This window comes from Temnothorax americanus, unplaced genomic scaffold, assembly GCF_048541705.1.
Source record: "Temnothorax americanus isolate GAGA-0224 unplaced genomic scaffold, ASM4854170v1 Scaffold5, whole genome shotgun sequence".
Taxonomy (NCBI): Eukaryota; Metazoa; Arthropoda; class Insecta; order Hymenoptera; family Formicidae; genus Temnothorax; species Temnothorax americanus.
In genome coordinates, this window is record NW_027509657.1 from 1,456,428 (window position 1) to 1,473,733 (window position 17,306).

Consider the following 17,306-nt stretch of genomic DNA (forward strand, 5'->3'; position numbering starts at 1 on the left):
GCATCGATTGTCCAGGACGACGACGTCGCGAGGACTACGAGGACTCGGCGTTTCATGACACTTTCGTCACGCGCGATAAAGCAGGATTAGAGCCACTCGTGTAAACATACCCGCGAGACGCGCACACAAACAATTTACACGCGTGAATACCACCGTTAAATATTCTTCCACGTCGGCCCCGAATGAATAATTGAACAGCGAAGAAGAATGACAGGTAGAGACAACCGGTCGAAGCGCTCGCGTATAGTTGTAATTGTATAGCATGAAGAGACAGCCTGTTTGTATTCAAGGCTATGCCGCATCGCCGTATACCGATTTTATTGCACGGGATGTGTACTCCAGTTCCTTTCGATTCCCATAAAACTTTTATAAAACGAAGAGAGTGAATGAATGATTTTATCTCAAGAATAGAATAATGAATACCCTTTATTGATTTCTATATAAATAATAATTTTAAAGTATTACATGTCTATTGTTTTAACAATAACAATAATGTTCCGTATTCTGGTATAACGTGAGATAATAATGAAACCGTGACATCAAAATCGTAACACAGAGAGTAAAATAATAATTAAATTATAACATGAACTTTCCAACTTGAGAGAACGTGAAAAGACGTCGAATGTGACATCGATTATTCTCGCATCCAGAATCTATTTCACTGTAAAATTAAACAAATAGATGTTGGTGTCGATGATATTACGAGCACGAAGAATGCAATTCAATCCTATTTATATCATATATATTTATCTAATCTGGTATTATTTGAAAATTGTTGATTCCAAATCAATATTTTTCACATCGGCTTGACATTTTTATATCGATTTAACAGAACACGCGTTAGAACAAACGTTAGAAATTATAGTTAAAATACGGAAATCTTGCGATTTGTCCCTTACTTTTATTGCCAGCGCGCTCTCTCCTTAAAGTTGCAGTAGTATAACCAGATACGTGGCCATCATTGAAGCAATCTGAAAGCAATATTGGTCACGTAATGATCTTCCAATATCCGAATAAAAAAAGTCCGAGAATGGTATTCGATATATATCTGAATAAATATAACAGAATAGTACAAATTATAATACTATCATAACGATATTCGTAAATTAATAATACGATATAAAGTCACTTCGCAATCCTTGAAGCTAATCCTTTATTTTGTACTAATTACAAAAATAACAATATTTGGATAATTCAGCAATTTTGAAATCTTGACGCGATAATTTACATTTACTCGTATCGCGAAGCGTTTATTGTTACTAAACCTTTTAATTCTTCGACATACGTGTTTTACATATGTATGAAAGTAACGACGTTCTCAAACTTTTAGCTAAGTTGAAATTTAAGCGACGGATCGCGGAATTAATCGCTAAATACTTGCGATTGTTCTCGCGTGCACAGGAAGTAGAATACTCGCGGTATAATCCGCCTAATCGAAATTCTTACGTAATTCACAACAAGAGGTATTCAACTATTGCATTGTTTAAATAGAGGTCACAAACTTGATTATAATTAACATATATATAAAGCCCAAAGAATATATTTTTTACATAATTAAAATATACTTCGCATTGCTTTAGTTTCTTACCGAACATAATAACGGCAATTTCACGTAAAAGCATCCGCCAGCGGAGAACTTTAGCCTTCGATTCAGAAATTGCAACGACAATTGGACGAAATCCTGTGTTCAGAGAAAAATATTTATGCAGATTGCAATCGTATTAAAATAATTGCTATATGTAAATATAACAAAGTTACGAAACATGCTTTAACGAAATAAATGAAATCATAATTAGACAGAGAATTACATTTGTTGGATAAAAAATTGGATTTTATCTCTATTGGAAGAAATGAAAAGATAATGTATCCTCAAGTTGTAACGGCTTTATCTACTTCATCTACTCACGTCATTTTTCTTCATCAATTTTGCTTGCCACTCGACCTGAATCGGACCCATGCGATTAGCCTGAAATAAATCATGTTCTCGCATCCTCTAATTAAAAATACGCTACTTTTTTTTATATCTAAACACATTAAGCTTTTCTATATGATTCTAAATATATTTCTATTTAATATCCGTGCACATGTCGGCCGTTATTTCACGTAACATTGTCCAAAGTTTGCGCGTACTGATTATAAATTCTCATCGCACTCTCGCGTTGTTATCTCGACACTTTTTATCGCTACCTAAAGTATAAAGGAACATTTGACTTAGCATCGGCAGAAAAGTTTTACTTGAGCTGAGGCGAAGTCACAGGCGATATGAAGTAATAACAGCTGAAAGAGGAACCCCAGTAGCCACGCGGACAAGCAGGAGACCAGCGACCACATCTGCACCTCCCACTGCTTCGTGAACAAGTACTGAATTACAAAATACATGTTGCTGGTGGTATGCAAGCTCAGATTAATCAGCCAAAAGAGTAGCGACCACGAATACAGCGAGTCCAAGTCCTCCGCGGCAATCATCAAATCGTTATGCATACTCAGGATCATCTTTTGTAAACAAATAGAAACTGTCATAATCTTGTTTACCACCAAGTTGTTTAACTCTGACATAAAAATTCGTATTTTATATGCATATACGTATAAAATTATGTATTACATGTTATTATTTTTTATATTATATAGTACGTATCATAATTATATCATTCTTAAGAAGATTAAATGAAACCTTCTTGCTAATGATCATTCCATTGCCCCTCGTCGATGTAAACGGTAGATTTTGCATCGCAATCGTGTTCAGGTGATGAAACCGCTGGCCTAGAAAAATAGCCATCGCCACGAACTTGTAGATATCCACCGACGTACCGACATAGGGCATCATATATGCTACATTATTAGTCCATTTCTCTGCGAAGGCGTACATTCCGATGAGACTAATGGAGGTCCAGATGACTGCGGTCACAATTACGAGGATCCACGCGACGACCGCTGTCCGCGTCTCTCTGCGAGGATAACCCAATTGTCGGACCTCCTCGTCAAAATCTTGTAGCGCATTCCAAATCCTGACGAAGCTGCGTCTGTAAATGCCGTCAAGCCCAACTCGTACATTACCACGCTGTAGTTTGTGATAATCTGAGCGATTTAATTTTGATCACTTAGAATTCAGATGCTTAACTTAAATTTGGAAGAATAATACAAATTAAGATAAACGCATTAAAGCAGATTTTTTCTCTTCAAAAAGAATTTAAATAAATAAATAAATTCTTGATTTATTTATTTTTGATAACATATATATCGCGAGTAGTCTTCTGCTTTATTTTAATTAATTTCTCACTGACCTTTGTGTTCTCTGTTGCATCAAGAGTCTCGTTTCCTCTCCTGATACTTGGAAATCTGCTAAACACCTGGTAGAATACATAGCTGTAGAAAGTAGTGGCGATTGCCGTAAAGATCAGGTTGATGTTCGACGGCACCAGGCGGTCTTGCGAGAAGTTGTAAGGAGCGAAGCCGAACACTCGTACGATATAGATCATCGGCCAGATGGCTCTGTAAAGAGGCGAGTCTGGACCGCGTAACTTTACTAGCTTCTTCAGCTTCTTCTTTTTCACTTTAACAAACACGGTCTCCACGTCAAAAAGAAAAGCGTGTAACTCCATGGCCGATCAACTTCGAATCAACAAGATCTAGCAGACATGAGTTTCTTGATGTGGGACTTCGCTAATGAAGTAGAACTTGCACCCGTCTACAAAGTATATATAATTATCAACACGTATACAGCACAATTATTTGCATTTAAAGAAAAAAACGAATAAAGACAATGACGCATCTTAAGGGTATATTCGAATAGCTCCATTATTATATTAATACAATAATATACTGTTGAGGAAAAAAAATATAATAAAAATACATTGCAATAGAAAAAGAATAGATAAATATTGAAAAAAAAAAAATAACTTTGTATATAACTGAAATTATATTTTGTATATTAATTAGTTGTTTAATAAAAAGCGAATAATCTGCGCATGTCAATCGATCCGCGATCCGCGGTGATCGACGAGGCCGAGCTTCGCTCGTCCTCTTTCGTTCTGGGAACCGCGAGCTAAGCACACATCTGAAGGCCCGACGCAACCACCTTTGAATCTCTCCGATCGGCGACCGAACTACATACGGATCTTGATCGGTATGCGCCCTGCATGTTATCAGCGAATCAAGGAGAAGGAAGCGAATGTCCCCGGAACAAGCGAGAGAGCCAACGAGGGAAGCGTAATATTTTATATTATACAAGCACACAGATGAGTACCTTACTGTAAATCCGAATCATAACCGGCACGTGACGGTCACCTCAGCGTGAATGAAGAACGGTATGCGTGAGCGAGTGGATGTATGTACGCGGTATAATACGGAATAAGAAAATAGCATTGTAATGTGGCGCCGAAAGTAGAAGTAAAGACGTCGTTGTAATAGAAGTACGAGTTCGATTATCTATATTGTCCATTCCTATATCGGAAAACTGAGTCGTCGTAGTTTCGTCAGGCAAAGTAAAGATCTTACAAAGTCTAAAATTTCTGTGAATTATTCATACTTATGCTCCATTATCGTGAGAATTTTACTGTAACGTTGTTCCTTCGTACATACAGATCTGTTGAAGTTAATTATTTGTCAAAGTCGATTAGTGTGAAGAACGCGGCGCGAAAGCAAAGTTTACAATCGCAAAAGGTCGATAATGACGCTTCCAATCAGGGTCCATCTTCAATTTCGTGAGTGAACATTGAGTCAACGAAGTCCTGAAAAGTTTGTACGCTTTTGCTTGGTGTCTCGGAAATCACTACGTTCATCGATCAATTGCATTGTCCTAGAAAACGTAACGTCGTGGGACAATGTGAAGCTATACGATAAATAAAACTGAAGGAAAAACAGTAAGAAAAACGGAGAATCTCTACGTTTTTCTTACTCTTTTCTCCACAGTTTTATTTATCGTGGATTTCCTCCCACAGAACATATGAAGAACTATGAGAAGAAATAGCATATAAATCTAAAGAAAGAAGACAAGTTTATATTTTTCTCTTAAGCCGTAGCGCTTCTTAAAACGCAGTCGATCGGGCGCGATAAACTATTACGTTCGCAAAATTCTAGAGCACTTCTCACTCTTTATTTCGGAAGTTAAGCGAATTTTAACGTGGCCCGAGGACTATTCCAAAACTGTCGTAATAGCTCGAAACTTTTTCCGCGAGTTCGACGTCAACTTTCCCCGACGACGAGAACGTTATAAATCCGGAAAATATATAACCACGCCGAGAGATATAGAGAGAATAAAAAGATTTATATGATCTCGGAAATAGTACATATTTGCGCCAAAATTCAACGTCCTAAAAATAGACAGCCGAGCTTCCGGCCGAGAGCCCAAAGTATTTACCGGGATCATCCCTTCGCAACCGCAGTGCACGCCGCGTAAATCATTACGTCGCGTAAATTAGAAATTTTCGGGAATGTTTCAGCCGGACCCGCGTGTACTCACACTGCGCGACAAGTCGCGTCGCTCGAAGCGCATCGATTGTCCAGGACGACGGCGTCGCGAGACTCTCGCGAGGACTATACGAGGACTCGGCGTTTCATGGCGCTTTCGACACGCGCGATAAAGCAGGTCACGTATAAGCATACCCGCGAGACGGGCACACAAACACAATGTACGCGCGCGAATACTACCATTAAATATTATTTCTGAATGAATAATTGAACAGCGGAGAAGAATAACAGGTGGAGATAACCGGTCGAAGCGCTCGCGTATAGTTGTAATTGTATAGCATGAAGAGACAGCCTGATGTTTGTATTCAAGGCTATGCCGCATCGCCGTATACCGATTTTATTGCACGGGATGTAGTGTACTCCAGTTCCTTTCGATTCCCATAAAACTTTTATAAAACAAAGAGAGTGAGTGAATGATTTTATCTCAAGAATAGAATAATGAATACTTGTTATTGATTTCTATATAAATAATAATTTTGAAGAATTACATGTCTATTGTGTTAACAATAATAATGTTAAAATAGCAGAAATATAACATGAAATGATAATCGAATAATGATGAACTGTTTTTGAAATATATATAATTCAAGAAAAATTTATTTTTGATTATATATATCTTTGTGTAAAATAATTTTGATAAATTATAAGTATTGTACGTATAAATATATGTGTATTCTGGTATAACGTAAGATAATAATGAAAAACCGTAACATCAAGATCGTAATACAGAAAGCAAAATAATAATCAAATTATAACATGAACTTTCCAACTTGAGAGAACGCGAAGAGACGTTGAATGTAGCCGAGCATGTAGGTCTCCAGAACTATTCCGTTCGGACAACGCTCCCGAGAAATGTATAATTTAACCTCGACGGACGATATGTGAACGAATGCTCGAAACAGTGTGGTAGGAACGAAACGTATTTTCATATATTTACTCGGCGAGTGATGAGACTACATACCAGCCCCAAAAATAATGCAAACGACGTAAATAAATTCCGTACGTATAGACTGGACGTTTTTAGCAAGCAATTTTTTCTTTGTTATTTCTATAACTGTTTATAAAAATTATTGTTTATAAAAACTGATGAAATATTAATTGGGTAATTATCTGGATAATATAATTATTTAAACTTTGTCAGTTATTGATCTGATTGAAAATCGATTGATATTAAATGCAATACAAAATACAAGAGTTAACAGATCGAAATAATTCCTCTTGACAACAAAAACGAATTTCGGTGGAACGTTTAGCAAATTGTTCACTGCAGTATGCACATTAATGTGTCGCACGGTAATACTCCACAGAATTAATAATTAGTAGGGCACGATATTACGAAGACATTAAGCAGCGAGTGATTTAATTTAAGTTAAGCTTAAGTTTAACTTAAGTAGAATTGTGCCAGTAAATATACTCTCTTTGATCTTGTAGCTATAAGTTTGCCTCCCACGACAAAGTTTAATTGGAACGAAAAAGAAGAATTGTCAGTGACCGGAAGAGTAGAGCGAAAAGGAGTGCTTTTAAAGGAGAATGCCGTGAATGCTGACGGCAAATACTCAGCGTCGCGACGTCGCTGTTCCCGTTTCTCATGCAATTATATGGAAACGTCGAAAAAACTTGGCGACGAGACGACTGAATGCCACCATCCAGAAATAGTCTGCATATTAAGAGAATACACATGTCATGAAAAGGACGTGTATTAAGAGCGATAAGTTGCGAACATTCACGCGCTCTCGGTCTCCGGTGATCTCGGAATGAAATGCGAGAAAAGTATTCACGTCCGTCCGCGGTGTCCACGTTATAACTTCTCTTGAACGAAAATTTAATATAAATGAAGATGGAAAAAGGCCGGCGAGTTGCGAGCGCGTTTTGGGTTTTTATCTCGTAAAATTCATTTCGAGAAATAAATTCTTGAATAAATTAGATTCTATCTAAAAGTATAAGAACGCAAACTGAATAGAAATTCTCGGCGAATTTTTTTTTCATGTAAGTTTAATTATTGATCTAATCAATTTTATTTTAACTGGATAAGACAAATTAAACGAGATTTTGCGGGTTGGGGAGGAAAACCGTTCATGTCCCCTATTGTTTAAACGCCTCAAGATTATCGTTTGTTTACCGCCGTTTATTTCACCCTTCGTTTCGACAACTAATTAATTATTCCGATCGGCGCGAGTGATTAAATCCACCGAAACCAAATAATGGAATGGCTTAATTTTCAGCTGGAAACTTGTTCGAAGAATAAACGCTAATTTCATTACGTAAAATCGCGTTCTGCGCCACTTTCCTGTCATTATTTGCAACTTTTAAGACATTTTCGCGAAAAGTAATAATCGCTTCAAAAACATATTATATCTTTGCTGAAACTCATTAAAACCTGTTTTTTTATAAAGTACTCATTTAGATATTTTTCATTAAATTCAGAAATTAATTAATTAATGTTTTCAGAAGAAATATGAATAAATACCTATAATTTTTCCGTGAAAATATTCTGATTGAATTCACTTTAGAGAACTATATTAAAAGTTTTTTTAAGAAATTGTAATAATTATTTCTAAGAAAAAATAATTAAAATCGCAACAATTATTTTAACCATTATACAAGTCACATTAAATTATATTAAATTAATTTTAAATTCATAAACTATATATGACGCAGATAACCTTATAAAAAGTATTAGCTTTATTTTCATTTTTATTTTAAGAAAATGCTTATCTCTCTAAGGGCCGGTCGTTTCAACCTGTTAATAAACTAACTAATAGTTAAATAATATATATGTCTTTGTTTATCCTTTACATTAGACAAAGATAGACATATATGATTTAACTATTAGTTAGCTTTACCAACAGGTTGGAACAACCGGCTCTTTTAGTAACACAAAATTATTTGTATGCCTGACGTGTGTATACATATATACTATATATATATGTATACAGTACACATACATGCATGCTCAATTCCCGCGTGATTTACTGGAGAACCTTTCTAAAGAATTTCAAACAGAACGAAACGAGAGCACGGCCGAAGCTTAATGTATCTGTCAACGCGGTTTCCCGCGGGACAAGCGCGAATCGCCCGTTACGTGTCTGTCCGTCAACAACTTTTAACCCCAATAGACCCAACCCTGTCCCGTTTCAACCACAATCCGCCAAAAAAAATCTCCCGGAACGTCAAGTCTGGCAGCACGCGAGGCCACAGAGGACCGCTCGAGCGAATCGAAATGTCCTGGAACTCCTGGAAGCCATACACCGAATGCGACACGGCCGTCATGAGAGTGATCAAAGACGATCTGTTGAGATGGACCTGCAAGAGACACGCTGCCGGTGATCCCCTCGACAGGCATCTCCTACGTGACAAGGCCCTCGAATTGGCCGGCGAGCACGGACTGACTGGCACGTTTCCTCAGAATACCCCCCCACCCCCGCATTCCCGCGTTGCTTTAAGGGCTCGAGGCACGAACGGGGTTAATCCGACGGTCCACGAAGACTGTTCACTTATTCCGTATCGCGTAACAATCGAAGGGATAATAGGCTCGTACCGTGATAGCAGTATCGAATGTTACCGTTTAGTTCAGGAGAAAAACGATGCCTTTTTCCCGATTGGGATTTTCGTCTTATTCCCCTGCCTGGAAGAATAACATCCGTCCTCTCTATTTCTTTTTTACCCCGTACACAATTAACTCTGGCGTTCGGATATTTGCTCCCTATATAGAGCAACATTTAAATATTGTAAAAAAAACTTATGTTATTAATGCATGTTATTAATGCGTGTATTATTAATAATATTTGGCGCGGATATTTTGAACATCGTTGTAACGTCATATCACATCCCAGCAGACATTAATAAAACATGCAACTTGCATGTTAGTTATAATTTCCTACTCAACAATGTAAATATATGTTGAGTAGGGGATTATAAAAGCATGTAAATTGCATGTTACTTGGTATTTGCTGGGATTTATAAGTTTCTCCCTTTAAATCGTTTACTTTTGATTTCCGGTTAGACTTTAAATGTTCCGAAAAGTGGCTGACGTCTTTCTTGAAGAGATACGGCTTCTCGCTGAACTTGGAGGAACCCTCCGGGCCGATTTTCAAGGACTACCGACTCTGGATCGACATGATGCGATCCATTATCACGCGATACAAGCACAAAGACCTATTCCACGTGGACGAATTGACGATGTACTCGGACGTTTCGCCCATCGGGTTATCGGTGTCACCGACGCGGCAGGATGAACTCGAAACGAGTTTGAAAAAGACGACGGTACTGTTGTGCTGCAACGCCTCCGGCACCGAGAAGCTGCCGCTATTGATCTGCGGCTCTTATCCCGCCGCGATAATGGGCAAGGATCACATGTACAGTCACAGTGAAAACGCCTCAATGAACGACGGTCTCTTCGGGGAATGGTTGACCCGATTGAATTGTCGTATGTCGAGCAGCGGTCGAAGGATTTTGCTGCTGGTGCACAGGAGTCGCATCGGTTCTTTTCGAAATTTTAAATTGAGCAACATTAGGCACGTCTTTTTCCCCGACGATTTTCCGCCGTCGTTGAGGCCTTTGAAGAGAGACGTCTTCCATTTCGTCAAGATGGCCTACAGACGCAAGTACGCTCATGAGGGGATCTAGAGCAACTGTTTCTATTAATTTAAACATCAGTTTAAGAGTTGTCATAAAAATTACCAATTTTTTTTTTAAATTGACTTGAAATTCGTCATCAGCACCATCAAAAATCTCTCTGTATAAACTCTCTATATAAACTTTCATTAATTTTTGAGAATCTTTTGTTTTTGATATTTTAAAATTACTCGAGGAAAATGGTGTGGCACTCAAGGGGTTAATAAATTTTAATGCTCCAAGATTTGATAATAATGTAAAGATTCTCAGGGGTTTTATGCAAAAGACGCAAACAGACCGTAGATCAACCAAAGCAGGCTGCAGTAACTTTATCTGGTAAAATATAAGACTAATAGAATGTAAAATTTTCAAAATTTCTCTCATCATGTTTAGACAACTTTCGAAATATGTAGAAATGCCTTTTGTGTTATAAACGGAAGCTCGCGCTTCAAAGACTTAATTATCTCGCAAGGGAACTATCGGAAATATTCGTCGTAGGTATGTGAAAGGAATCAGAGGAGACAAACGCCGATGGAATGTCGAGAACGTAGTGAGAAGCTTGATGGAAGCGTGGAGGGAAGTCCCGCGCGATCTCATTATCGCCAGTTTTCAGCGAACGGGCTTTCGAACCGACAATTGTTTCCTGAGAATTCATTGCAACGCGTGGGAGGACCTGGAGACGGGGATGTCTTTCAGAAGATTCGTCACGTTCGACGATTATCTCTCGGCTAATGCGTCGCATAAACGGTGCGAATCTACCGGCAGGAGTCACAGTTATAATTTCAGGCCTAGAAAAACCGTCAGATTCGACGATGTGCCCAATTTCGCGATCGATTCGAGCAGACGGGACCTGATTCTTGGAAAGAAGGAAAAGAACTTGCTGAAGAGATCGCATGACGAGGCTCAATTAGACGAAGACCTTTGCGAAGAGGCTAAGTCGAGCGATGAATCACTGTCGGGGAAAAATGAAGATATCATCGTTATTCCAACGTCGGCGAGGCCTCCGAAGGTCATCGACACCCGGACGATCGAAAGTGCAGCACGGAGCTCTAAATCCGGTGGCGTACGCCCGACGACGCGAGCGAACCTGGACGAATCGAGGACGCATACGGAACGCGATTGTACGCTCGATAAAACGGCCAATAATGAGGAGAAGTGCAAAAATAGCCGAGTGTTGAGCAACGTGCGATCGATCGTAGGCCCGGAGGTCGACAATATCGCGAACGACGACAGTGTCGCGTTGCAACAAGTGTTCGACGATACCTCCGCCGTCGATTTGGGCACAAAGGAGCCGAACGTGAGGGTAGTTTCCCGCGCCAGCCCGAGAGACGAGATAGAGTCGACCGATTCGGGCGGAAATGTCGGGTGTTTTCCGCAGAAGTCGCTGAAAAGGCGTTCTGTCAACGCTGAGGAATCTCGAGATAATTCTAACGACGGTGAACCGGAGCGGAAAAGATCGAGATCCGATTCCGATTGGATGAGGCGGTACGAGACGGCGTTCGTCTTCGGCCCGTTTGACTTGGCGCGAACCGTAACCACCACTGTTTCCGCAAACAGTGATAATGGCGTACCGCAATCAGTGAGACCGAGGCGCTCGTGCGAGACGGAGAGGAGTATCTTTACCATAAGGCCCAGGAGGGACTAAAGACGATATCTTCACAGCAGCTTATACAGTGAGTGAATGTACTTATAATTATAAATGTATTCTTTGAAAAAAGTAACGAAACAATAATCGTAATATTATATAACTTTCCTATACATGTTTCGAAGTTTTGTGTAATGAAGATGTATAAAAAGACGATAGAGGATAATTTTTATTGATTTCAATGAAGTTCTGATTTGGTTTTATTGATCGATATTTTTATTTTTCCTGTATGCTATCTTCTTTTTATCTTTTTTCCAATATGTCACTATAAAAGAAATAAGCCCCCAAAAAATAACGCCATTTTCTTAAATTTAGAGAAAGATGACGGATCTGGAGGGAATCGATCTAAAAATCTACAGAGGCTCGTGTGCAATCAATTACAGTTTGAAAAACAACGAAAGTTACGACGCTATTAAATTATAAATCTTTCACGCAATATTTCTCATCGATGAACGTACTCACGTTCGACAACGATTTATTAATTATGATCTATAACGGACCACAATCGTTACGAAATAAACGCTTGAAGAAAAGAAAACTTCCTGCGACTCATTATTTGTAGAATAGGTATAACATAGCGCGCGCTATACAGAGACAGGGAGAATTCTCCTCGCGCGTAAACTCGTGTTTTCTCGCGATACGCAATCGAGCAAGCAATATGGAACTTACAGTTCGAGCGAAAGTTAATAGTTTTCCCGGTAATTCGCGAAATGGCGGCCCCGCCCACGTGGAAAATTACATCGTCCCGGAAACACATCAATTCAGACTTGAGGCCCTATTGTGCGCTTCCGCCGGATTTCTTCGCCGGATGCAATTTCCCCGGGTCGCGTTTCCGTACGAAACAAAGTTGCGCTGCCGTCCAAGGATTCGTAACGGGGGAAGGACGCGATTTTCCCGGACGATATCCTCAACTCTTGAATAATACGACCTGCAATGTACACTCGGCGCGCACATATCGCTGCACATGAGCGACGCTGAAGGATTAATAGCTTGTCGTCACAGAAGGCCGCAATAATTTACAGTCAGAACCGAGAAGGGGAAATTATGATTAAAGCGATAAACAGATTTACTTCGCGTTCTAATAAGAGGAAGACAACTTTCAATTTTTAAAATTATTTGAGTTTATGTATAAAAAAGCAACTAATTTGATGCTTTGATGCAAAAGAATTTGGGCCAATTAACAAAAAACATACATACACAACAACAAAAAATCTGTTCCATATTTCAATATATCGATATATAATTTGAATTATTTTACTTACAATATCTGTTAAGTAATTAAATTATTATTCTTTAGATTATATGCGATCTATTAGATAGTGTTAAGTACCTGCTAAATAATTAATTATTAAACTATTAAATATTATTTATTATTAAATAAATCTGCTAAACTTAAAATTGCTAAAATTAAATAATTATTTGCTCAATATATAATAAAAATTGGCTAAATAAATTCATTTATTTGTTAAATTTTTGGGATAAATGTTTTATTCAAATTTTAAGGAAAGCCCTTCCTCCGCCAAACTCTCATTTAAAAAAAGATAAGAAAAGATTTATTAAAGATTCTATAGAGACATTAAGGCGTTCTAAAATATACTAATTAACACTGACCTTTTCAGCCGAGGACACTATGCAGAGAACGGTGTAGATCCATCACTGCCTACTCGGATTTTTTGTTGTTATCAGACTGTAGTATATATGTATGCACTTTCGTATTTTGTAAGTTACACGTATATCCTCTTCAAGAGTACGCTTGCATGAAGCGCATTTAATGTGCTTGCTTCTAGCTGCACGAAAGACATCATTACACACAGCACATAGGCGAGATGCAATTTATCATCTTGCAACTTAGCAACCGTCGTTACACTCAACATAATCGATTTCCGTTGCCATACTCATTCGAGGATATGAGCGTAGATCTCGAGTTTTCTCAGCATAAAGTGCACTTTAGACGATAGATAATTCACAACAAAATATTATTTTTGTGATTTTATAAATCTTATAAAATTCCAAGAACCGCGATTTCAGAAAGTCTCGAAATTTTTAATTTGCGGACTCAAATATAAAAATTTAATTTTTCGAAAATCGATAAAAATGGTAAATATAATTAGGAGAAGGCATACATAAAATTCTAAACACTAAAATTCCAAAACCTCCAATTTTATTTATTGCTTCCTTTCTTTTTTTAGTCTGTGCGTTATAACTAAGATTATGATATAGAAAGGAGCAGGATTAATTAACTGTTACTATAATCAAGTTCCAATCTTTATAAATGATCCTGTATAACAGTTACAAGTGTAACAATGCGGGCGATTATATTCTTAAAGACGAAGGAATCAATGTTAATCATCGATTTCTTTCTCTTTAAAGCTTAAACTTTTGTTCTCTTCTTTATAAAGGAATTAGCACTTTTTCACCTCTCGATGATTCTTTTTCTGAATAAAATATAATAAACACAACTTATATCATATCAAAGATGTATAATACAAATACAAAAAGATTTAGAGATTACAACTTGTATACATATGGTGTAAAAATATTTATATTATGCCTAACTTTGTACTATTAATATTGTTGCAAATACAGTAACACGCATTTTTCTTCATATTTTTTACATTCCAAGTACTGTCGCAATTCCTATAGTTTCATTTATGGCACAATACTAACGTGCTGGAGCATCAATCATGCCCCGAGGACGTAATGTATTTCGCGAACACGTACAAATGCACACACGCGCATGAAGTGTGCGAGCCGATTCCGGAAATACCCGGAGGGTTTATTTTGCCGAGATCGAGTCGAAACTTATGATAATGATCACAAATCCATTTTTGTAAGAATTCTATTGAATTCTGCCCTCATATATTCTCCTATATTTTTGAGAAGAATTTCAGAATCTGAAATTACCTTTTGACACGGCTGGGAGATTTTCTTGATTTCAGACTCTCTTGATTCCTTCAATTCTCCTGCATTTTTTAGAAGAATATTAGAATCTGAAATTACCTTTTGATACTGCTGGAAGTTTGTCTTGATTTCAGACTCTATTGATTCCTTCCATTGAACTAGCTCAATCTGAATCTGTAGAACAAGATTCTGTGATAGTCCTTTAGGAATATTCTGAATTTTCCTCTGATAAGAAACAGAGAGTTGGTCTTCTAAATTCTTGATCATTTCCAAGTTTAATAGGATCAATTTTGATCCTAAATCTGATAGTTCCTGAATAGAGGTTGGAACATCAGTAGAGGGTTGTATATTTGCTCCACCTGGATCATCATCAAAAGGAATGTCACAAATACTGCTCACAGAGTGAGTCGCAACTTATGATAGAACCAGGTTTTTCTACGCTAACATCTAACTTAACCGAGATACGCCTACAATCCCCAGTTCTTTCTTTAACGTTCGCTTTTCTCGATAAAGATCATATTACTTAAAGCGAAACGAAAAGGGATAATTTATCTGATATGCTTGAATGTCATTTATTGACGATAAAAATCGAAATGAGCACTTGGACTTTTATTACTGCAAAGTTTGATATATAAACTATAAAATAAATAACTTTAAGGCAAAGATATAAAATCAACTTATTAAGCAGTCCAAATATATATATATATATATATATATATATATATATATATATATATTTAAATTTCTCCAATTTTTGTAAAATTTTAATAATGTAATATCTTAGTTATTATATATTAATCAATATTATATATCTATCAAATAACAATTAACATGATTTACAGTATCATTGATGTATAAAGCCTAGTTACGTAAAAATTTCTAGATATTAAAATAAAGTTATTTATTTAAGAAGAGATTTATTTAACATTTCATTAAGATTTTATTAAAGATAATAGAAAATACCACATAGAATTACTAATGTAGTAATTCTTTGAGGTAAAGACACATGTGGAAACAGAGATTTGTCAATATTTTCAATCACCTAGCAATTCTATATCACGATATTGAACCTCTTGAATAACAGACAGTGTTTTCTGTAGTATTTCGGCATGCACCGCCGATTCATCTTGATCGGCGTTTATAACGATCCAAGTATCGTCTTGTAATTTCTCGTAATTGGCATTGACTCGTTGTTGAAACTCGTCATGCTCAAACCTTTCCTTTCCCCAATCGCTGCGCAGCTCCTGCTGTCGCTTCGATACTTTGAGAAACACCACGCAGTCCGGCTTTGGAAGACCCATATCGGCCTGCTGACACCAGTTGAGACTCCTGCTGGTGTTGGCTGCCGTATACGCAGCACCAGAAGCTGCGTATCTGTCCATTATCAGAGTGACGCCGGATCGAAGCGTCTTCTCCATGTCCTCCTTGCACTCCCAGCGATTGGCAGAAAACAGCAAGTGAGCCGCCTCCGGTGGCACGTTTATCTCTTTGGACAAGAAGCTATTTAGGATAGTTCCAACTGGGGTCTTTCTGTCTGCAAAAGAAACATAAAGAAGAATAAAGAAGAATAAAATAATGTTTCTTCAATTACAATTAGAGCTATGATTTTTATTAGACCAAGATTTCTGGGTTATAAATAAATTATTTGTTTATTCTTTGACTGACGTAATTAATTCTGTAACAGAATCAATTCTTTTCACTGTCGATTCTCTGCTTTTTCAAACAATGCGATACAATCCGTCGAGTTTGTGCGTGCGCACGTGCGCAAGTCGTCACTCCACATGCTCCATATTCACATATATGTAACAATAACAATGACGATGACACAACAAATATAACAATGACAAACAATCAACGTCCCGGATTATATATACGTACTTCATAAATTGTTATTTTTCGATATATTTCGCTAATCGATGGATTGATTTGAATTTACCAATAGAAGGAACTTTTCCCGCGCAAAATAACCTAATTTCACGACACGCGGTCTACTCACTTGGAAATGCTCGGGCCTTCGCGAGGATATTCAGATCGTTCAACGCGTTCATCAGCATCTTCACTTGGGTCGACTTACCGGCCCGGTCGCAACCCTCCAAAACTATCAACGCCCCACGTTTATACATGTTCGAATATTAAATCGCGAACGCGATGACGCTGGACGACGCCAGCTGACGATGCCAAATATAAATGGTCTTGGTTCTTGGTTGCTTGGTTGCTTGGTTCCCCACTTCCCCTCCGGTCAACCTCGGTGATTCGAACATCTGTGCACTACACCCATCTAGCGGCTGGAAAGGATGAAGATATTTGCCGGATGATAACTGCTTCATATCTGCAGAATAAAAACACTAAAAAAAAAATAGAAGATATCTTCTTGCGAAAGAAGAAATTAAAGTGAAGCTTAAGTATATATTCTTGCGATTAGCTAAAAATTCGATTTTTTAAATATACAACTAAAAATCTTTCTCTTTAGTGCGAATTTTTTACTGTTCCGTTGAACAAAGATATATATATATCTCTCTCTCATCCCGATTTATATTTTGTTTATATTTATATTTAATTTATATATATATATATATATATATATGTATATATATAAATTAATTAACTTTTACTTAACATTTTATAATCTTTAAAGGATTATTAGTTTTATAGGATTATTAGAGGGTTTATACATAGCTTT

The 17,306-nt window shown here is 37.4% G+C and overlaps 3 protein-coding genes across 3 annotated transcripts; 1 reads left to right on the plus strand and 2 right to left on the minus strand.

The window, feature by feature from the left end:
• Window positions 1-526: 526 nt before the first annotated feature.
• On the minus strand, window positions 527-7,885 carry LOC143903966 (uncharacterized). The gene is given in 8 exon segments (XM_077418106.1): window positions 527-661; window positions 900-971; window positions 1,589-1,681; window positions 1,907-1,966; window positions 2,236-2,493; window positions 2,672-3,024; window positions 3,027-3,075; window positions 3,282-7,885. Coding segments are annotated over 7 exon segments (1,179 nt in total). The 5' UTR covers window positions 3,600-7,885; the 3' UTR covers window positions 527-661; window positions 900-923.
• A 222-nt stretch (window positions 7,886-8,107) lies between these two features.
• Window positions 8,108-12,986, plus strand: LOC143903974 (uncharacterized). The gene is made up of 4 exons (XM_077418119.1): window positions 8,108-8,858; window positions 9,470-10,070; window positions 10,579-11,753; window positions 12,041-12,986. The coding sequence occupies exons 1-3, from the start codon at window positions 8,498-8,500 to the stop codon at window positions 11,723-11,725; spliced, it is 2,109 nt and encodes a 702-aa protein (XP_077274245.1). The 5' UTR covers window positions 8,108-8,497; the 3' UTR covers window positions 11,726-11,753; window positions 12,041-12,986.
• Window positions 12,987-13,844: 858 nt separating this feature from the next.
• Window positions 13,845-16,864, minus strand: LOC143903968 (thymidylate kinase). The gene is made up of 3 exons (XM_077418110.1): window positions 16,623-16,864; window positions 15,669-16,160; window positions 13,845-14,985 (listed from the first exon to the last, which is right to left on the minus strand). Exons 1-3 carry the CDS (start codon window positions 16,747-16,749, stop codon window positions 14,540-14,542), a joined length of 1,065 nt encoding a protein of 354 aa, XP_077274236.1. The 5' UTR covers window positions 16,750-16,864; the 3' UTR covers window positions 13,845-14,539.
• Between the last annotated feature and the right edge of the window lie 442 nt (window positions 16,865-17,306).